Consider the following 23,285-nt stretch of genomic DNA (forward strand, 5'->3'; position numbering starts at 1 on the left):
CCGATTCTTAGATTATTCGCGATTCGGCCGTGGAAGATTCGAGAACGATTCACAAATTCCGATTATTGAATTATACCAGGTAAAGTAAAGTAAAACACAGTCAGCGCGGTCTTTGGGACGCAATGAGGAACGGAGCGAGAGTAAGTATCATGTTCAACTCATGTCGCTAGATAAAAAAACAATCATACCTGACTGCGGCTGACAGCCGCTACAAACAACGGCCAGTTGCTAGTTGCTACAAACTTACGGCTACGGTAGATGACTGGCAATGGGAAAACCCATTGGCAGTGTATCAAATACTTGTTCTCCCCACTGTATATATGTAGAACTAGATGCAAATTGACAGACGACGTCCGTCGTATTGAACAGGGATGCGAAATGACACACTTTCCAGCAGTAGACCTCTCTAGAAGGCTCTGATATAGCGAACCTAATTAACTTTTTATCTAAAATACTCCTCAATCGGCAGAATCTTGTCTTGAATCTATCTTTAAATGATGAAATAGTTTTAAAACTTTGACAAAGGAAACAGAAGGGAAATTATGGAATAACGGGAGCAACAACTGTAACAGTTGACAACATTAAATTAATTGAATGTAGTTTAAAGCTGCTGATACAGAATGGGGACTGGAGTATTTTATTTACTGTTATTTTTGTATATTTGTTTACTGTTATATGTTAACTTGATACTGAAATAGTAGTTTGGTTTAGCCTGAGAGGATTTTTGAACAATTTTGGAACTAATGTACAAAACATTTTTTTAAAAAAAAAAGGAGGGGGGTGCATCAATAATCGTTTTATAATCGAATCGGAGCCTCTGAATCATAATCGAATCGTTCGGTGCCCAAAGATTCCCAGCTCTACTGCTTAGTACTGCTTAGGCAATACTTTTCGCCAAGATCGTCATCCATTTAATATGGTACGCCCGCCTGTGTCGTGCCAATGTAGTTACCCCGGTCAAAAATTGTATCCCCTGGGCGGAGCCATATGGAGGTAGATTTGTGTATCATTCAATCAAAAAAAGTTGCTTGAATCAAAATACATATTTTCAACCCAAAAAAAGTCGCTTCAATCAAAAAAAAAAAAAAAGTGTTTGCAAAAATACATTTGAAACTCAAAAAAATGCATGTGAAAGCTATTTCTATTCTTTGATTTTTTTTGTTTTTTGTTTTTTTAATTGAAGCAACTTTTTTGATTGAAATAATGTTGATTTGTCTTTGGGCCACATTTGGGCTAGGACATTTTTGTCTTAAATGTATATATATATATATATATATATATATATATATATGTATATTCAAAAAGAAAAATCACTTCTATCAAAAAAATAAATAAATAAATAAATTTCAATAATGGAAAACGTTCTTGAATGCAAAAAAAAAAAAAAAAAAAAATAGACTGAAAAATTTGCATTTGAACACTTAATTTTTCATTGAAAACGTTTTGTTTGATTGAAGCAATTCTTTTTGTGTTTGGCCATATTATGGGTAGGACATTTGTGTCTAAATCATTTAATCCCCCCAAAAAGTCGCTTCAATCAAAAAAAATTACGTATGTTGTCAATCAAAGAAAAAAATCATTTAAATAACGAAATTGCCCTCCCCTATTTTTTTTTTTATTATATGCAAAATGGCCGTCTAAGTTGCTATTCACATGATCTGTTCGAAAAATAATTTTGACCCATTATAAAAAATGTTTTTTTTGTTCATTTCATTTGTTTTTGTTGCAGTTTTATTGCTTTACAACTTTTTTATATATTGGAAACTCAATTACATGCAATGACACTTTTCGGCCACCGGGGGGAGGGGGGGGGTTGCTGCCCCCCCCCCCCCCCGAACTCCGCTTATGGTGGTACCTCTTCTATGATCGCTTCGAAATACAATCTTTTCGACATCCAACGTAAAATTTCACTCGCCATTTGTTTCTACATACAATGACACGCTTGAAATACGACGGTTTATGACAGCTCCGCAGTTTCTTTGTTTTCCCACAAGACAAATGCACGGCGGATTCTTTTGTGTGATACATCAACATGGGTTCCAAAAAGGTTAGTGCAGGTGCTATAAAACGGGAAAAAGTGACGCTTACCATTGAAATGAAGATGGAAATGATAGAAAAATATGAGCGTGGTGTTCGCGTCCGTGAAGTGGCTCGACAATATGGCTGTAGAATGTCTACGATCTCGACAGTCCTCCTCCGATCTCAGCTCTCCAGTCTTTTAAGTTAAGGTGACAATAATTACTGTTAGGACATCGCAAGCTTCGTCAGGTTTTTAATCATTTATTTCAGAACTTGTGCATCACAACACGTCTACTATCAGCTGCAGCTGACGTCAACAACAACAGAACATGAAAAGAGTGTAGCGAACAAGGACTGGAGTCGGAGGTGGCGTGTCGAAACAAACAGCGAAATGGCGATGTTGATTGACATTTATTTGTCAAACAAGGGTCTGCCTGCGTCGACCCGAAAAAAAAAGGACTAGTGCTGCAACGATTAATCGATTAACTCCAGTATTCGATTAGAAAAAAATATTCAAATTAAATTTTGTTGCTTCGAGTATTCGTTTAACTAAAGTGGAGTTGTAATGGTTTATTTTGAAAGTGTTTACATTTTGTTTTATTGATTAGGGTGGATACACTGCCCTCTGGTCTGCCTCTTTTCACATGGCTGAATCCAACTGCTCCCTGTTAAGAACTACGTAAGCTAAGTTTTTGTTTGAGCTAATGTTTTTTAATGCATTCTTGATTTAGTTTATACTAGTAGGTATATTTAGCCGTTTTTGTGGGAATATGTGGCTGAACCATTTGTTAAGAGCATTGTAAAAAAAAAAAACTAACATTTTATAGCATTTAAGCTAGCTGACTTTTTCTGTGAAAGTTAGCCAATTGTTCTTTTGGTGTACATTGATCCTCATTTTTAATTTTTTGTTGAATACCGTTTCAGGCTCAGCTCGGGTATTTCAATTTTTCATGTTCCTTATCCGATTACTCGATTATTCGAACTAACTAGTCCATCGATTAATCGACTACTAAAATATTCGATAGCTGCAGCTAGGGACCGAACCAGGCCATTTTCTTCTTTGAAATATAAAGGCAAGACCAAAAGGCATCCAAATTCGGACAAAATAGGCCCAGGTGCTAAAGGGTTAATTGTATAAATCACACTTAATGAGGACACAATCACACCGTTGATAGCCATCCACTGAATTCTATTGAACATGTGTATCATGTCATTACATGACGTAATTACATTACGTAACATGTCATTACATGACAGCATGGAATAAATTTGAGAACTTTAGTTTTAAAAAGAACTGTGCACAGGTTTTATATATCCAACAGATGGAGCTCTTTCGAAAAGCCTCAGTTTCTCCATTGGCAGTCAAACACAGTTTTTTTTGTTTTTGTTTTAAATCAGTCGTTACCCGTTAGGCTCAGCTTTGTTTGGATTTTAGTCAACAAATCTAGTGAAACGATGGCCGTGTGGTCTAATATTAGTACTGCAGCTTGAACATTAATTGTTCCTACCGTTGTAGTGTTAGTTATTTTTATTTAAAAGGTGCTATGAAATGCTACAAGTTACTTTTATGACACAAATCCGTACAAAATAGCGACAGAAAAGGCTTAATAATCAAAGACAATTAGTCTTCCTTTCGCAACTGTGTCTTGGCTAGAGAGCTAAGCTAAACAAAACCAAGTTAAGCTAGCCTGGGAAGGTTGGATTCAAAGCCAAACGGCTTCCACTAAGCGTTAAGTTGGGACATTTTTAGTCCATTTCATGCTTACTTCGGTACTTACTTGAAGAAGATGCTTTCAAGGAACGTGTTTGGTAAGGTTAGAAGAAGGTTACACGAAAGAACTGCAAGCCTGCGCGAATACACAGACGTTGCGTGACTTGCGTCAGGTGAACCGGAAGTACAAACGTTCAGGCGCTGGAATTTCAGTGTAATATGTTGAAGCGTTTGTAACGAAGTCGCCGACCATCACGAAGTATCTGGCCCTTCCAAATATTCTTTGTATGTGATAAACATATCCGAACTGAGTCGTAACTTCCAATAACGCAATTTTGAAGCATCAGAACTTTGTCAGTAAATCTATAAGATGAAAGTTTGTTTATCCAACTTGCTGTACGGCTACCGCTGCACTTCTTCCATCAGGGAACATAACAATGAACTGTTGTGTAATGTTGTGTATTTGTTACACTTATAAATATTACAATGATCAAGCTGTTGCGGGTGAACACCGTGTAGCACACGTTTTATAATCTCACTACGCAGCACATATCAAACAAACATATATTCCCCTCAGCCCCAGACATGACATGTCAAACAAGGTTGTGCTTACCAGGGTGAACCAATCGATCTAGGATGACGTAGATCATCCTGTCAATATATTACAGTAGCCATGAGCCCTTATTATTAAGTACAAAAGAAGAATACGAGAACTACTGTACATCGACGCCAAGAGAAGGAACGGCCAGTAGAGGCCGCTGTTTGCAAATAGCCACGACTCGAAGCAGGTTGTTTTACTTGACTTTGATTGACAACCAATCAGGAATGAGCGCACATTGTAACCCGGTTTTCACTCTTGAAGGGACCTGATGTTTAACCCTTTGAGGGACAGAGGTCCATACAGTGGATAGCTATTTAAAAGTTGGACCGAAGATCTTTAAACTTCTAAATTTGAATGTGTTGCAACAATAAAGTGAGTGAAGCCATCTCTGATTCCTCACCGACTGAAGACGAGGGCATCGTCAATAGGGATGGGAATTGATACGATTTTTAAGATTCCGATTCCATTATGGATATTGCTTAATGATTCGATACTTTATCGATCCTCTTATTGATTCTAATTTGTATATCCATCTTGCCTCTTCGGCAGGGGTGAAAGTGGGCCAGAACGGTCAGGAACGCAGTTCTGGTATAAGATTCAGAGCCAGAACGCAGTTACGGTACAAGATTCAGGGCTGGAATGCTGTCCGATACACGGTGCTTTGATTCCGAAAATATGACGGCAACTGTCAAAACACTATGTTAAAAAAAATGCTAAGCTGCCACACATGCATTTCATCTCCAATAAGAAAACAATCTTCCAACATTAGATTTTCATACACAAGTGTTAACAACAAGCATAATAAAATATTTGCATAGCGTAATCAGTTTCCACCAATATTTTTTATTTCATTCCACGGACGGCAGGGAGGTTTCCCCAGCTGCTGCAGTTATGTGAGACTGACGATGATGAGTCACGTCAATGTGCGAATGCCCGCAGCAAAGCAAAACACCTGGACTCATTCATCCGTTCAATTGGTTGACATACTGACATGTGATCAGCAGAGATGGTTAGCTGTCATTGGTTCAAATGTGCATGTTTTCTGGAACAGCAAAAAAAAAAAAAAAAAAAAAGCATGTTGATTGACAAAGAAAGGGCAATGCAACATAAAATGGATCAAATCTTTAAGTGCAACGAAAGAGTTGTGGAGGCTTATTTATCATATTTAGTTTTATTTGCTCTGATGGGGAGGTTCAGAACATCTTAGCTGTCAATGTGCACTTTGGACTTATATTTGCTCATTTATGTTAGGCTACTTATTCATTTCCTTATAACTAATATTTGCGCAATCTTCAAAATATATTCCATTTCACTCTGAATAATATAAGTCATTTGTATTTATTTTTCTGAATGTATGCTACATATATTATAAAAAAAGGAAATGTTTACATTAACTTCAATTTTAATATATATCCTATGTTCTTAAGTAGTTAAAATTGAGATTTGACATTTAGTATGTGAGGAAATGAGGGAAAATAAAAATTAGGAGATGGAGGTTGGGGTTATTGCTGTTTTTGTTAACTTTTGTCATTGAAAAAATACAATTTTGAATGAAAATAAATGAAAAATGAAATAACGGTGCTAAAAACAGTTTTCTTTGCATTTCAGTAGTTTAGGAGGTTTGAGCCCCCCCCACCCAAATAAAAAAAATAACATTTCTGGCTCCGTGGCGACCTTCACGTCGTGGAGTTCCGGCAAGAAATTCTAACCACTCTCACCCCTGCTCTTCGATCCTCGGATGGCTTTGGCTAAGCAAAGCAAATGACCGTCTAAGGTGCTTGTCACATGATCTGTTTGAAAAATAATTTTGACCCATTATATCTTTTTTTGTGCATTTCATTCATTTTTGTTGTCTTATTGCTTTACAACTTTTATACGCAATATTTTACCAGAAAACTCTTAATTTTAAAATCATGTAAAAGAAAGTCAATTATATGGAATGACACTTTTCAGCCACGAGCCCCCCCTCCCCCCTTAACCTCCGCATATGGCCAGCAGTTAAAAGAAATGGAATAAAGCCTGTAAATTGAGGCAAAACCAGTCCAATACCTGGTCTAAAACGCCACTTTGCCTAGATTTAATCAGCATACAAATTAGGGCTGTGTGTTTCTTAACCTTCACCGAACCCCTGGGGTTCAATCAAAGCCCAGTTAAGAACCACTTTCACCTCTGAACACACTGTAATTGAAAGGAATGTAATTCGAAAATGTCCCTTGCAAGTGGATTTTATTAACACAACACGTGCAGATAAAAGTTTTTCCTCCAGTGTGTGTACCCGTGTGTGATGTTAACTGGCGCTTTCGACAAAAGCTTCTATATCAAAATGAGGCTCCTTTCCAGTGTGTGTTCTTTTGTGTTTGTCTAAATCTTTCTTCTGGGCAAATCTTTTACCACAATCTGTGCAGGGAAAAGGCTTCTCTCCAGTGTGTGTAAGTGAGTGTCTTGTTAAGTGATGCTTCCAAGAAAATCTTTTTTCGCAAAGTGTGCAGGAAAAAGGCTTTTCTCCGGTGTGTGTACGCTTATGTATTTTTAAATTACTCTTCGAAGACAATCTTTTATCGCAAAGCGTGCAGGGAAAAGACTTTTCTCCAGTGTGTGTATGCTTGTGCATTTTTAAAGTAGACTCCTGAGAAAATCTTTTTTCGCAAAGCGTACAAGCAAAAGGCTTTTCTCCAGTGTGTATTCTCGTGTGTGCCGTTAACTGTTGTTTCCGACTAAATCTTTTACCACAATAGGTGCAGGCAAAAGGTTTTTCTCCAGTGTGTGTACGCTTATGTATTTTTAAATTATTCTTCCAAGAAAATCTTTTATCGCAAAGCGTGCAGGCAAAGGACTTTTCTCCAGTGTGTTTTGGCATGTGTCTTGTTAACATTTTCTTCTGAGAAAATCTTTTATCGCAAAATGAGCAGGCGAAAGGTTTCCCATCCACGCACTCTTTGGTCTCTCTTATCAGTGATGACTTGTTTAAGGATTTCGAAGAATTTTGGTCCAAGTTAACCTCCTCCTCATTAGTGTCAGTGTCCGATGAGTGTGATGTTATGTCGTCGCTGTCCGAGAGTGGAGCTAAGAGGCAGTCTGGTTGCAATCGCCCCTCACCGTTTGGTTTCAGGTGATAAAATGAGCCGTCGCTCAAAAGAGTCAATGCACCAGTCTCTTTGCTAGGACCTTCATCTTCGTCACTCTTCACAATGACAGTCAATGGAAATGTGGTGATTTTCTCTTCCTGTTCTTCTTCTTTCACGTAGAAGATGTCTAGCTCCCCCTCCTGTTTGACATACAGCATCTCCGACTTTTCCTCCTGTATCACGTGGGTGGGATCGTACATTTCAGGGTGAAGCTCTCCAGGGATGTCTACGGGACACATGATGAGAAAAAAAATGACGTGATTTGCCGAAGTTCGTTCATTCCCTGTCAATCATCCGACTTCAAATACATTGGACATCAATAGCAGCCAAACACAGGTACACTATGTTTTAAATTGGTCATTACCTGTCAGGCTCAGAATTATTTGGGTTTTGTTCAACAAACCTAGTGACAATATGGACGTGTTGACTTTGTGTTACTACTATAGCTTTGCTTCACTTGAACATTCTTAATCCTACCTTTGTATTCATGGTCATTTTTATTAAAAGGGAACCTCGGACTTAAAGACTTGTAAGCCACAATTGGTCTTTTTTACTAAAAGTTGTTATTAGAAACACATACATTATTGGCATTGATTTAAAAGTCTTCAATGTTTAGTACATGTTTTGATTTGGGCTGTCAAAATTATCGCGTTAACGGGCGATCATGAGTTTTTAAAAATATAATCACGTTAAAATATTTGACGCAATTAACGCACAAATGCCCCGCTCAAACAGATTAAAATGACAGCAAAGTGAAATGTGTACTTGTTGTGTTTTTCGGAGTTTTATCGCCCTCTGCTGGTGCTTGGGTGCGACTGATTTTATAGGCTTCAGCACCCATGAGCGTTGTGTAAGTAATTATTGACATCAACAATGGCGGGCTACTAGTTTATTTTTTTAATTGAAAATTTTACAAATTTTATTAAAACGAAAACATTAAGAGGGGTTTTAATATAAAATTTCTATAACTTGTAGTAACATTTATCTTTTAAGAACTACAAGTCTTTCTATCCATGGATCGCTTTAACAGAATGTTAATAATGTTAATGCCATCTTGTTGATTTATTGTTATAATAAACAAATACAGTACTTATTTACCGTATGTTGAATGTATATATCCGTCCTGTGTCCATCTTTCCATTCCAACAATAATTTACAGAAAAATATGGCATATTTCATAGATGGTTTAAATTGCGATTAATTACGATTAATCAATTTTCAAGCTGTAATTAACTCGATTAAAAATTTTAATCGTTTGACAGCCCTAGTTTTGATCTATGGAGAGCGACATGTTTGACGCGCGCAATGCACACTGGGGGTGATGAAGCAGTTGGGCTAGACCGAGAGAAAAGCTGTGCTAGCTAGCAAGCGAAGCTAGTAAGACGGCTGGCATAATTTTGTCACATTCTGCTGGAGGAGATTGTTTTATCACAGAGCTGTGGAATGAGTTCCCGACGTCGTACCTGCATCCATTCCAGCTCATCAGCAGTGTCTTTAAACCCATCCTAGGCGGCTTGCCGAGATACTGACTTGCTGCCATTTGACAGTTTGGACATTCTTTTGTTTCTAGTTGCATTATTGCCTTGTTTTTTTCCTTGTCTGCCTCTCACCGCGGTTTTCCCTCGGGGTTTTTTTGTAGTTTTTGATCTCGACCTACTGTCACGGACCCATTTTGTGTCTCCCTTTTCGTAATCGCGTGCTCTTTTCTGTGTTTAATAAACCGTTTCACACAATTCGCATGTTATTGTTGTCTGCTTGCTGTCTGAAGTGAGCCGCGTTTCCTAATTCCGTGGTCAAGCCAGTCGCACTTTCTTATCAGTTGCGTTTTCCTTTCTGGTCTAACTGCACGGACAACCAACGCAAATGGTTTGCGATTGTTTTATGAGGAAAATCATGACTAACATCAAGCGGAAATATAGTCCTGCGTTCTACGCGGTCGTGTGTCGCACAGGAAACGCGGGTGGGAATCCCGCTAGAGACCTTCATTCAATTAATTTTGCTTCTCGTTTTGTGAAATATTGACAGTGCTGTCCTGCTCATCACTTTTCTGCTCAGGTTAAAAATTGGAAGGGCAGAACCGACGACATGTTTATGTAGCTAAAGAGTGACACTGTGGTAGCCTGGCAGCGTTGCACAGGGACGTCATCACCCAGAGTGCATTGCGTCGTCCACAACAATGGCGACCTACTAGCTAAACTAATTTTACAAATTTTATTAAAACGAAAACATTAAGAGGGGTTTTAATATCAAGTTTTTAATAATTCATACTAACATTTATCTTTTAAGAAGTACATGTCTTTTTTATACGTGGTTCCCTTTAAAATTGCTATGAAATACTACACCGACTTTAAAATGATAGCACACCAACACAAATCCATTCAAAAAAGGTAATAGAAAAGGCTCACTAATGGAAGTAGAACGCGTCCTCCTTTCTCAGCCTCCGTGAGAAGCATCTATAATTAAATATATTCACTAATGGCCAAGATGGCGATCCCTCCGACCCCCATAAAACTAATAGAAATCAGAACTGCCATCACGAGAAAGCAACGATATGCGTATTGTGTATCTACAGTAATAAAATCTTTTTTTCTCGAAGTGTGTAAGCAAAATGTTTTTCTACAGTGTGTGTATCAGAGATAGAACGATGATCGGTGCCGATATTTGGAAATTTGACGTATATTGGTATCGCCTGTTTTTTTTGTTTTTTTTTTTTTTGTAATTGACTGGCTGATATGAAAAAATTAGGGCTGTCAAACGATTACAATTTTTAATCGAGTCAATCACAGCTTAAAAATTAATTAATCGTAATTAATCGCAATTCAAACCATCTATAAAATATGCCATATTTTTCTGTAAATTATTGTTGGAATGAAAAGATAAGACACAAGACGGATATATACATTCAACATACGGTACATAAGGACTGTATTTGTTTATTATAACAATAAATCAGCAAAATGGCATTAACATTATTAACATTCTGTTAAAGCGATCCATGGATAGAAAGAGTTGTAGTTCTTAAAAGATAAATCTTAGTACAAGTTATAGAAATTTTATATTAAAACCCCTCTCAATGTTTTCGTTTTAATAAAATTTGTAAAATTTTCAAACAAAAAATAAACTAGTAGCTTGCCATTGTTGATGTCAATAATTACACAATGCTCATGGTGCTGAAACCCATAAAATCAGTCGCACCCAAGCACCAGCAGAGGGTGACAAAACACCAAAAAAAACACAAGTAACAAATGGACATGACACTGTGCTGTCATTTTAATCTGTTTGAGCAGGGCATGTGCGTCAAATGTGTCAAATATTTTAACGTGATTAAATTTTAAAAATTAATTACCGCACGTTAACGCGATCATTTTGACAGCTCTAGAAAAAAATAATTTAAAACTGGGTTATTTTGGTTCAGATGGAGCCCCGCCTCGCTCTCCTGCCGGCTGTCTCCTGCACTAGTTTTTTGTTTTTGTTTGAAGTCAAAACAAAGTTAAATGATTTCAGTTATATTGAAATGTTATTTTATTTAATGTGAAAAATTCTAGGGAGCTATTATCGAAGTTTTTATTTATCTTTACAAGAGGTGCTGCTGAGCCTGAGAGCTCCCTGTATTTTTGTTGTATAGTATTTTCTGTAGAAACATGTCAGGGTGCAGCAACCTTTTATACAACTTTACAAGAGATTTTTCTGAGTTTAAGAAATTTAAGCACCTCTAGGACTGTTATTCTCAATTTGTGCTATTCAAAAAACATTGGTTAGGCATTTAAATGATGTTGAGTGTTTCTATTCTTCAAATTTTAATGCCAATTTTTACACTTTTAATGCAAATGAATATCGGCTCCAAAAATCACTTATCGGCCCCTCTAACTAATAATAATCGGTATCGGTCCTGAAAAACCCATATCGGTTGATCTCTCGTGTGTATGCGTTTGTCTTGTTCACTGATGCTTCAGACAAAATCTTTTATCACAAAATGAGCAGGCGTAAGGTTTCCCACCCACGCACAGTTTGTTCTCTTTTTTAATGAGGACTTGTTTAAGGATTTCAAAGCATTTTAGCCAAAATCAACAACATCCTTATCAGTGTCGATGTCAGAAGAATGGAGCTAAGAGGCCGTTCGGTTGCGATTGCCCACACCTTTTAGTTTCAAGTGATGAAATGAGCTGTCATCTTCTTCACTCTTCACACCAACCGTCATTGGAGACTTAGTGATTTCATCTTCCTGTTCTTCTTCTTTAATGCTGGGGGTCTCTGGCTCCGCCTCCTGTTTTATGTACGGCATAGTTGACTTTTCGTCCTGTATAATGTGGGTGGGATTGCACATTAGATCCTCAGTGACATCTATGGGACACACGATGAAAAAAAAAATCATGTGATTTGCCAAAGTTTGTTCATTCCCTGCCAAACCTCCCACTTCAAATGGATTGGATATCAATGGCAGTCAATATTATTGGAATGTATTTTTTAAATTAGTGGTTACCTGTTAGGCTTAGTTTTATTTGGATTTTGGTAAAGAAACATAAAAAACTAAGCAAAGAAACTAGTGACTCTGATTTTTCTCTGATAGAGTGATTGGAACAGATACTTCTTTGTCACAAAAAACATTCATGAAGTTTGGTTCTTTTATGACTTTATTATGGGTTAACAGAAAAAGTGATCAAATCTGCTGGGTCAAAAATATACATACAGCAACACGAATAAGCAATTTCCTGTGAGTGTTTATTGACTTGAACAATCATTGACTTGAACAAGTTAGGAAAGTCACTTGGAGCCATTTCAAAGCAGCTGCAGGTCCCAAGAGCAACAGTGCAAACAATTGTTTGTAAGTATAAAGTGCATGGCACTGTTTTGCCACTGCCACGATCAGGAAGAAAACGCAAGCTATCACCTGTTGCTGAGAGAAAATTGGTCAGGAGGGTGAAGATTCAACCGAGAATCACCAAAAAGCAGATCTGCCAAGAATTAGAAGCTGCTGGAACACAGGCGTCAGTGTCCACAGTCAAGCGTGTTTTGCACCTCCACGGACTGAGAGGCTGCTGTGCAAGAAGGAAGCCCTTGCTCCAAAAGCGGCACCTTAAGGCTCGACTGAAGTTTGCTGCTGATCACATGGACAAAGATAAGACCTTCTGGAGGAAAGTTCTGTGGTCAGACGAAACAAAAAATCGAGCTGTTTGGCCACAATGCCCAGCAATATGTTTGGAGTAGAAAAGGTGAGGCCTTTAACCCCAAGTACACCATGCCTACCGTCAAGCACGGTGGTGGTAGTATTATGCTGTGGGGCTGTTTTGCTACCAATGGAACTGGTGCTTTACAGAGAGTAAATGGGATAATGAAGGAGGAGGATTACATTCAAATTCTTCAAGATAACCTAACGTCATCAGCCCGAAGATTGGGTCTTGGGCGCAATTGGGTGTTCCAACAGGACAATGACCCCAAACACACATCAAAAGTGGTAATGGAATGGCTAAATCAGGCTAGAATTAAGGTTTTCGAATGGCCTTCCCAAAGTCCCATTGAGAACTTGTTGACAATGCTGAAGAAACAAGTCCATGTCAGAAAGCCATCAAATTTAACTGAACTGCACCAATTCTGTCAAGAGGAGTGGTCAAAGATTCAACCAGAAGCTTGCCAGAAGCTTGTGGATGGCTACCAAAAGCGCCTAATTGAAGTGAAAATGGCCAAGGGACATGTTACCAAATACAGTGCCTTGCAAAAGTATTCGGCCCCCTTGAATCTTGCAACCTTTCGCCACGTTTCAGGCTTCAAACATAAAGATATGAAATTTAATTTTTTTGTCAAGAATCAACAACAAGTGGGACACAATCGTGAAGTGGAACAACATTTATTGGATGATTTAAACTTTTTTAACAAATAAAAAACTGAAAAGTGGGGCGTGCAATATTATTCGGCCCCTTTACTTTCAGTGCAGCAAACTCACTCCAGAAGTTCAGTGAGGATCTCTGAATGATCCAATGTTGTCCTAAATGACCGATGATGATAAATAGAATCCATCTGTGTGTAATCAAGTCTCGGTATAAATGCACCTGCTCTGTGATAGTCTCAGGGTTCTGTTTAGAGTGCAGAGAGCATTATGAAAACCAAGGAACACACCAGGCAGGTCCGAGATACTGTTGTGGAGAAGTTTAAAGCCGGATTTGGATACAAAAAGATTTCTCAAGCTTTAAACATCTCAAGGAGCACTGTGCAAGCCATCATATTGAAATGGAAGGAGCATCAGACCACTGCAAATCTACCAAGACCCGGCCGTCCTTCCAAACTTTCTTCTCAAACAAGGAGAAAACTGATCAGAGATGCAGCCAAGAGGCCCATGATCACTCTGGATGAACTGCAGAGAGCTACAGCTGAGGTGGGAGAGTCTGTCCTTAGGACAACAATGTACACTGCACAAATCTGGCCTTTATGGAAGAGTGGCAAGAAGAAAGCCATTTCTCAAAGATATCCATAAAAAGTCTCGTTTAAAGTTTGCCACAAGCCACCTGGGAGACACACCAAACATGTGGAAGAAGGTGCTCTTGTCAGAAAAAGCAACACAGCTCATCACCCTGAACACACCATCCCCACTGTCAAACATGGTGGTGGCAGCATCATGGTTTGGGCCTGCTTTTCTTCAGCAGGGACAGGGAAGATGGTTAAAATTGACAGGAAGATGGATGCAGCCAAATACAGGAACATTCTGGAAGAAAACCTGTTGGTATCTGCACAAGACCTGAGACTGGGACGGAGATTTATCTTCCAACAGGACAATGATCCGAAACATAAAGCCAAATCTACAATGGAATGGTTCAAAAATAAACGTATCCAGGTGTTAGAATGGCCAAGTCAAAGTCCAGACCTGAATCCAATTGAGAATCTGTGGAAAGAGCTGAAGACTGCTGTTCACAAACACTCTCCATCCAACCTCACTGAGCTCAAGCTGTTTTGCAACTGTTTTTCATTGCATAGCCCCAGACATACTTCGGATTATAAATACTTCTCTCCAAACAGGAGAGTTTCCTCAGACTTTAAAAACTGCAGTAATAAAACCTCTCCTAAAAAAACCTAATCTGGATGCCTCAACCATTAGTAATTACAGGCCAATATCAAATCTGACATTCCTGGGGAAAATTATCGAAAGGGTTGTGTTCGAACAAATCCAGAATTATATGATGCAAAACAATCTTTTTAACTCATTTCAGTCTGGATTTCGACCACAACACAGCACCGAGACTGTGCTTATCAAAGTCCTAAATGATATTCGTCGGAATACCGATGCAGGCAAATCATCTGTTCTGCTACTATTGGATCTCAGCGCCGCATTTGACACGGTTGATCACAACATACTACTCAGCAGATTGGAACAGTGGGTAGGGCTTACTGACACTATTCTTCAGTGGTTCACATCCTATCTACATGATAGGGATTTCTTTGTGTCAATCGGAAACCATCAGTCAGAACGAACCAAATTCACGTGTGGAGTCCCTCAAGGGTCAATTCTTGGACCACTCTTATTTAACATCTATATGCTTCCGTTAGCTCAGATAATGGAACAGTATGACATCTCCTATCACGCCTATGCAGATGACACACAACTGTACATTTCTGTGTCCCCACATGATTATAGTCCCTTAGTCACCCTGAGCAAATGCATTCATCAAATCAATGAATGGATGTGCCAGAATTTTCTCCAGTTAAATGTGCAGAAGACAGAGGTGATCATTTTTGGGCCAAAAAAGGAAAGGTCAAAGATAAGCAGCCAACTTAGCACAATGTCACTTACAGCTACAAATCAAGTCAGAAACCTTGGCGTAATTATTGACTCAGACCTAAAATTTGATAGCCATTTAAAGTCCGTCACTAAATCCGCTTATTACCACCTAAAAAATATAACCAGAATTAAGGGGCTTCTGACTCAACAAGACATGGAAAAACTTATGCATGCATTCATTTTCAGCAGATTGGACTATTGCAACGGTATATTTACAGGTCTTGATAAAAAATCAGTCAGGAAGTTGCAGCTGGTACAGAATGCTGCAGCCAGAGTCCTCACAAATACAAGGAAGCTGGACCACATTACACCAGTTTTGAAATCGCTACACTGGCTTCCAGTAAGTCAAAGGATAGACTATAAAATACTACTGCTCGTCTACAAAACACTTAATGGCCTTGGACCAAAATACATGCTTGACTTGTTAGAGTCCTATGAGACATCTAGACCCCTAAGGTCGTCTGGAACCGGTCTTCTGCATGTTCCAAGAACAAGAACCAAGCAGGGTGAGGCAGCATTTAGTTATTATGCTCCTCACCTCTGGAACAAGTTACCCGAACGTCTGAAGTATGCTCAAACTGTTAGCTCTTTTAAATCAGGGCTAAAAACGCTTTTGTTTAGCACTGCATATCTATAACTGTCTATATATTTCAATCTACCTGCTTTCTATTCCTCTTGTTTTTATCTCCATTGCTGATTTCAATTATTATTATTTGTAGTAGTTTTTGTTTTATTTTTATTTTATTTATTTATTTTTATTCTGTGATTAAATGCGATCTTTTGTCTTCGTTTCTACGTTGTGTTGATTTAAATGTGATTTTTATGATCTTCATGTGATGTAAAGCACTTTGAATTGCCTTGTGTTGAATTGTGCTATATAAATAAATTTGCCTTGCCTTGCCTTGCAAGGAAGAATCGGCAAGAATGTCAGTCTCTCGATGTGCAAAACTGATAGAAACATACCCAAAGCAACTTGCAGCTGTAATTGGAGCAAAAGGTGGCGCTACAAAGTATTAACGCAAGGGGGCTGAATAATATTGCACGCCCCACTTTTCAGTTTTTTATTTGTTAAAAATGTTTCAATTATCCAATACATTTTGTTCCACTTCACGATTGTGTCCCACTTGTTGTTGATTCTTGACAAAAAATGTAAATTTTATATCTTTATGTTTGAAGCCTGAAATGTGGCGAAAGGTTGCAAGGTTCAAGGGGGCCGAATACTTTTGCAAGGCACTGTATTAGCGTTGCTGTATGTATATTTTTGACCCAGCAGATTTTATCAATTTTTTTCTGTTCACCCATAATAAGGTTATAAAAGAACCAAACTTCATGAATGTTTTTTGTGACAAAGAAGTATCTGTTCCAATCACTCTAACAGAGAAAAATCAGAGTTTTAGAAATAACTGGAAACTCAAGAGAGCCATGACATTATGTTCTTCACAAGTGTATGTAAACTTTTGACCACAACTGTAAAGTCAGAGAGGCCAAACTGACATGATTTGAGAATGCCCAGAGAGATAGTATATTGGCAAAAGGATCCTGAATCTTCAATATGCCATAGAAGACGACCCAAGAGCAGGGGCGGACTGGTAATCTGTGGGTTCTGGAGGATCACAGAACGGCCAGTGCCCTGGACGGCCGGCGGCCACCATTCATTGTACATCACTGTTTTTATCCCCCCTATCCTCTGATTATCTACAATTCGCATCCAATCCGACAGGTGGCAGCAATGCGCCTGGCTGTTCACCCCCAATCTGATAGAAGAACGAAGAAAGCACAGAGTAGTCTTCATTGGTTCCTTGTGGAAGCAAAATAGTGACGAGCGTTAATGCATAATATGGATGGTGGTGGCCGTCATCAAGAAGGATGCTGCGGGGAAGGTTAGGGAGAAAAAAATGAAAGAAACTGGAGAGCGAAGCATTAAAATGTCATAAGTTGACATATTTTTGCATGCAGCAGTCTGGCTGCAATGGCCACATCGGGTAACAACAGCCCCCGGCATGGTGAGAGTGGGAGCGGCAGCCGCTCTGACGTGCAGCCGGTGCAGGGAGAGAGAAAAAAGAGGGAGGGGGTAATGATAAGCTGGTGGAAGTTCCCCAGACAAGCGTCGGGCAAGTAAGTTAGTCTGGTACTCCAGACTCACCGCTATTCTCTCAGTGTTTGAAAAATACAGGGAGAACTGTCTGGCCGTGCCAGTCAACAAGTAATTAGGGATGAAGATGGTTACTTGCTCGGTCTACTGGCAATTGTAGTCCACTAGGTAGCTACAGTGCCTTGCAAAAGTATTCGGCCCCCTTGAATCTTGCAACCTTTTGCCACATTTCAGGCTTCAAACATAAAGATATAAAATTTTAATTTTTGTCAAGAATCAACAACAAGTGGGACACAATCGTGAAGTGGAACAAAATTTATTGGATAATTTAAACTTTTTTAACAAATAAAAAACTGAAAAGTGGGGCGTGCAATATTATTCAGCCCCCTTGCGTTAATACTTTGTAGCGTCACCTTTTGCTCCAATTACAGCTGCAAGTCGCTTGGGGTATGTTTCTATCAGTTTTGCACATCGAGAGACTGACATTCTTGCCCATTCTTCCTTGCAAAACAGCTCGAGCTCAGTGAGGTTGGATGGAGAGTGTTTGTGAACACAGTCTTCAGCTCTTTCCACAGATTCTCGATTGGATTCAGGTCTGGACTTTGACTTGGCCATTCTAACACCTGGATATGTTTATTTTTGAACCATTCCATTGTAGATTTGGCTTTATGTTTCGGATCATTGTCCTGTTGGAAGATAAATCTCCGTCCCAGTCTCAGGTCTTGTGCAGGTACCAACAGGTTTTCTTCCAGAATGTTCCTGTATTTGGCTGCATCCATCTTCCCGTCAATTTTAACCATCTTCCCTGTCCCTGCTGAAGAAAAGCAGGCCCAAACCATGATGCTGCCACCACCATGTTTGACAGTGGGGATGGTGTGTTCAGGGTGATGAGCTGTGTTGCTTTTACACCAAACATATCGTTTTGCATTGTGTCCAAAAAGTTCAATTTTGGTTTCATCTGACCAGAGCACCTTCTTCCACATGTTTGGTGTGTCTCCCAGGTGGCTTGTGGCAAACTTTAAACGAGACTTTTTATGGATATCTTTGAGAAATGGCTTTCTTCTTGCCACTCTTCCATAAAGGCCAGATTTGTGCAGTGTACGACTGATTGTTGTCCTATGGACAGACTCTCCCACCTCAGCTGTAGATCTCTGCAGTTCATCCAGAGTGCTCATGGGCCTCTTGGCTGCATCTCTGATCAGTTTTCTCCTTGTTTGAGAAGAAAGTTTGGAAGGACGGTCGGGTCTTGGTAGATTTGCAGTGGTCTGATGCTCCTTCCATTTCAATATGATGGCTTGCACAGTGCTCCTTGAGATGTTTAAAGCTTGGGAAATCTTTTTGTATCCAAATCCGGCTTTAAACTTCTCCACAACAGTATCTCGGACCTGCTTGGTGTGTTCCTTGGTTTTCATAATGCTCTCTGCACCTCAAACAGAACCCTGAAACTATCACAGAGCAGGTGCATTTATACGGAGACTTGATTACACACAGGGGGATTCTATTTATCATCATCGGTCATTTAGGACAACATTGGATCATTCAGAGATCCTCACTGAACTTCTGGAGTGAGTTTGCTGCACTGAAAGTAAAGGGGCCGAATAATATTGCACGCCCCACTTTTCAGTTTTTTATTTGTTAAAAAAGTTTAAATTATCCAATAAATGTTGTTCCACTTCACGATTGTGTCCCACTTGTTGTTGATTCTTGACAAAAAAATTAAATTTCATGTCTTTATGTTTGAAGCCTGAAATGTGGCGAAAGGTTGCAAGATTCAAGGGGGCCGAATACTTTTGCTAGGCACTGTACATTTTAAATGAAATAAATGACAAATTAAAGGGTTAGTGCCAGCTAGTCCATGTACCCGTTTTGCATTCGTGTCAAGTTACAGTATAGCTAGTCTTACTATCACTCTCCTACGAAAAAAATATTTTAGCTGTAAAACAACATATGCACATGCAGCAGAAATATTAATTCAGAAGAAATATAAAAATATATTAATAAAATGAAAGGTTTTACTACTTTAAAGTTTAGGTAGTTAAATTGATATGATTATTTTTTTAAATTATTTATATATTGCTTTGTTTTCTGGTTAATTCTTTCCATTGAAGGTTATGTATACAGGATTTGTCTTGAAATGTTTATTGTTTTTTCATTGAAATTTATTATTTGTGTGGCAAGATTAATTATGGCATAAACAATGAAGTCATTTTATAGACACGGGATTGGTGCTATTATAATCAATTGGATACATAAAACTTGCTTTTAAAAAATTAATTCGTTCATTTGTTTATTTAGGTTGATCTACTCCAGTTCAGCCTTGCAGTACTTTGAGCACCCCAAGTCAGACAGTCACAGTCTGAACACATTTTCTTCATTTTTCTCCCAAAGTGCACGAAATCGATGCATTTTAAAATAAAATGTAAAAAAAAAAAAACAACAACAAAAAACAGGTGACTTTCAAACGATAGCACACCATATTTTTGACACAAATCCATTAAAAAATAAAAGTGACAGAAAAGGCTCATTAACGAAAGTAGAATGCAATTCGTCTTCCTACCTCCTAAAATTAAATGGTAATTAAATCCATGGCCAAGATGGCGATCCCTCCCGACCCTCATAATACAAATAGAAATCGGAACTGGCGTCATGCAAAACCAACGAAATGCGTATAGTATCTTGGCTAGCGAGCTAAGTTTAAAAAAAAACAAAAAACTGTGACGCATCAACATAAAACCAAACGACTTCCACAAAGCTTTAAGTTGGGACGTTTTAGTCCACGAAGCACTTACTTATTTATCCGATACGAATGCTTTGAAGGACCGCGTTTGGTTTGAAGAACACACGAAAGAACTGCAAGTCTCGGGTGCTCGGGTACACACTACATAGGCGTTTCGTCAGGTGAACCGGAAGTAGAAACGTTCAGGCACTGGAACTTCAGTGTAATAGGTTGAAGCGGTGACCATCACTACTGGCCTCCCCAATATTCTTCTCCCGAAATAGTGATCCCTCGTTTTTCGCGGTTAATGGGGACCAAACCCTGCCGCGATAAGTGAAAAACCGCGAAGTAGTGGAACACCCCCTCCTCCCCCATTTTTTTTTTTTTTTTTTTGTGTTCAATGTCTTTATTCAGGTTTTGCATTGGAACGAGATACATATAAGACATGTTTTCCCCAAAGTGTAATAAAAAAGAATACTAGAAGTTTTTAAGCACTTCAAATGTAATAATTATGATAACTTTTAAACATGTTACTGTCCCACCGAATCCTTCTTAAACAAGAATAAAGTACTGTAGTAGAAAAATGTTTAGCTTTAGTAAATGCTTCATTGAGTGACTCCACTCACTCCACTACACTGCTCACTTACAATGAGTTGCCGTAGTTTAAAAAGTTAAATGATGATCAACGCATGCAACGCATTTGAAGTTCGTGACTCTGGCAAGATCAGACACAAACATCTGTCAATATCGTTGACTTTAAAAAGCACCTCCAGTGCACGGCCTGACAAACAAAGAGCAGGGACTGGGAAGGAGGGAGCGAGAGTGAGACTACCTGATTTGCTCGGGACAGTTCATCTGTATATAGATTTGGTTTGAGGTTTGATCAAGTGCAAGTGCTATTAAAGCACGTATTTGGTCTTCAATGTGTGTGCAGGTACACAAATCGACAGATAGCGAACAGATCAGGTTCTAAAGAGAAGTCAGAGGCTGAAATAAAGATGAGTCAGCTTTACTGTGGTTATCTTTCTCTTGACAAGAGCACAGATTTTTCGTCAAACTAAAAACAACAAAGTTTTGTGTCAATAATATAAAATAAATTCACAAAATAAAGCAAAGTTTACACCATGTGGCAGTTTCAATAGCAACTGGTAGTACAGCTTGCAAGGAATGAAATAACGTAACCACATTTTACCACAAATTCAAACAAAACAAAATATACACATCTCAAATATACTACACAATGCTCTTGAATATAAAACAAAGGAAGAAAATTACTTACAATGCTTAGATAAGGCACAAACAACAATGAGGTGTCAAGAACTGCTATAATACACCGGCTGCAGACGTTAGCTGGTCCATTTAGCGCTCGCTAGTCGTAATGAGCTGACATATAATTTTTAAATGGTTTTATTGGACAATATTATTGGCTTCCCGATAATATAGGACAACTCTCGTTACAAACGTATGAGGGAGTGATGAATAATATATTGATGGACATAGAGAAGTTATTGTATTTAGGGAGTGAGGTGGAGACTAGAAGGACTTCTGATTTTACGCAATTTCAGAGGTTTGAGGAGAGCCGTTAATTGATGTCTTGTAAACGGTGAGAAAGAAAGGTGGAAGGCAGGGGGACGGTTTTGAGGAAATATAGAGCTAGGTGTCAAATATACAGAGCCTCTAAAGGGACATCGAAATAAATTTCAGCAATCTGGTGTGCACCAGAAACAATCTGGTAAACATTAGCATTAAATAGCATTTAAGCTTGAAGAATTTTGCAATGTAAGTTAGCCAATTGTACATGGCAATAGTCCTCTAGTGTTTGTTGCAATTGGCCAACTTGCATAGCAATAGTCCACTAGCTTAAATGCTATATACCGTTTTAGCCCGATGGCACCAGATATCACTGAAGCAATGTTCTGTCATGACAGATCTCAGCTACTCTCAAGTTTAACCAGTTTGCATTATTTTACTGCAATGTTTTTCCTTATTCGGATTTGTTTCAAGACTACAGTTAGTTAGACTTCACTTTGATGGTTAATGCAATTATTGCAATTTTGTTCTTTTATCACAATAGATTGGTTTATTTACATTTCAAAAACCAGAAGCCATTCATTTACGAATGTGATTGCATTTTAGTTTACATGTTTAAATGTTCAGATATTAAGATTTGAATGAGGCAAAATAACATGCTTTTTCTCTCAAATATATTGTTATAATCATTTGTTTCGGATATATAGTAATTATTTTCTGCATAAAAATTAATTTGGTGTTCAAAAAGTCTTTTTTCAAGCTTGAGTCTTGAAAAAGAGGGGGTCATCTTATAATCAGGGCCATCTTATATTCGGGCCAATACGGTAATACTAATGTTTACAACAATGGCTAAGTTGCACAGCAAAAGTCCGCTAGCTTAAATGCTGCATAATGCTAATGTTTACAAAAATTGGCTAACTTGCATTGCAAAAGATTGCGAGCTTAAATGCTATATACCGTATTAGCCCGAATATAAGACAGTGTTTTTTGCATTGAAATAAGACTGAAAAAGAGGGTGTCGTCTTATATTTGCGGTCTAACCATTATACCCATTCACGACGCTAGATGGCGTCAGATATCATTGAAATGATTTTCTGTTATGACATATCTCAGCTACTCTCCCCATTCACGACGCTAGATGGCGCCAGATATCATTGAAGCGATGTTCTATCATGACAGATCTCAGCTACTCTCAAGTTTAACCAGTTTGCATTATTTTATTGCAATGTTTTTCCATATTCAGATTTGTTTCAAGACTACAGTTACAGTTTGACTTCAAGACTACAGTTACAGTTAGACTTCATTTTGATGGTTAGTGCAGTTATTGCAATTTTGTTGTTTTATCACAATAGATTGGTTTATTTACATTTCAAAAACCAGAAGACATTCATTTACGAACGTGATTGCACTTTAGTTTACATATTTAAATGTTCAGATATTAAGATTTGAATGAGGCAAAATAACATGCTTTTTCTCTCAAATATATTGTTATAATCATTTGTTTCAAGTACTGTAATTATTTTCTGTATAAAAATTAATTTGGTGTTCAAAAAGTCTTTTTTTCCCAAACTTGAGTGTTGAAAAAGAGGGGGTCATCTTATATTCAGGGCCGTATTATATTTGGGCCAATACGGTAATACTAATGTTTACAACAATGGCTAATTTGCATAGCAAAAATCCGCTAGCTTAAATGCTACATAATGCTAATGTTTACAAAAATTTGCTA

The 23,285-nt window shown here is 38.3% G+C and overlaps 2 protein-coding genes across 7 annotated transcripts in view; both read right to left on the reverse strand.

Annotated features, from left to right (window-relative positions):
- LOC130922791 (gastrula zinc finger protein XlCGF52.1-like) overlaps positions 1-3,909 on the reverse strand; it is a 30,692-nt gene extending 26,783 nt beyond the window's left edge. For 3 of the 4 annotated variants that reach the window (XM_057848145.1, XM_057847972.1, XM_057848064.1), the window contains exons 1-2: positions 3,798-3,904; positions 2,089-2,215 (exon numbers count right to left, since the gene is read on the reverse strand). The gene's annotated coding sequence lies outside the window, so the exon portion shown is untranslated. Of the gene's footprint in view, positions 1-2,088; positions 2,216-3,797 lie in introns of all 4 variants that reach the window. The other variant, XM_057847883.1, reaches the window with a different exon arrangement.
- Positions 3,910-5,282: 1,373 nt separating this feature from the next.
- Positions 5,283-20,265, reverse strand: LOC130921277 (zinc finger protein 771-like). 3 transcript variants are annotated; one of them, XM_057844985.1, is made up of 4 exons: positions 20,103-20,257; positions 11,594-11,797; positions 7,428-7,682; positions 5,283-5,373 (listed from the first exon to the last, which is right to left on the reverse strand). In XM_057844985.1, exons 2-4 carry the CDS (start codon positions 11,778-11,780, stop codon positions 5,357-5,359), a joined length of 459 nt encoding a protein of 152 aa, XP_057700968.1. In that variant the 5' UTR covers positions 11,781-11,797; positions 20,103-20,257; the 3' UTR covers positions 5,283-5,356. The 3 variants fall into 3 exon arrangements, with proteins under 3 accessions (XP_057700968.1, XP_057700959.1, XP_057700950.1); XM_057844976.1 differs by lacking the exon at positions 5,283-5,373 and having other exon boundaries at positions 6,332-7,682; positions 11,594-11,753; positions 20,103-20,265; XM_057844967.1 differs by lacking the exon at positions 5,283-5,373 and having other exon boundaries at positions 6,332-7,682; positions 20,103-20,262.
- Positions 20,266-23,285: the final 3,020 nt, after the last annotated feature.

The sequence above is a fragment of the Corythoichthys intestinalis genome, chromosome 1 (genome assembly GCF_030265065.1).
Source record: "Corythoichthys intestinalis isolate RoL2023-P3 chromosome 1, ASM3026506v1, whole genome shotgun sequence".
NCBI classification, from domain to species: Eukaryota; Metazoa; Chordata; class Actinopteri; order Syngnathiformes; family Syngnathidae; genus Corythoichthys; species Corythoichthys intestinalis.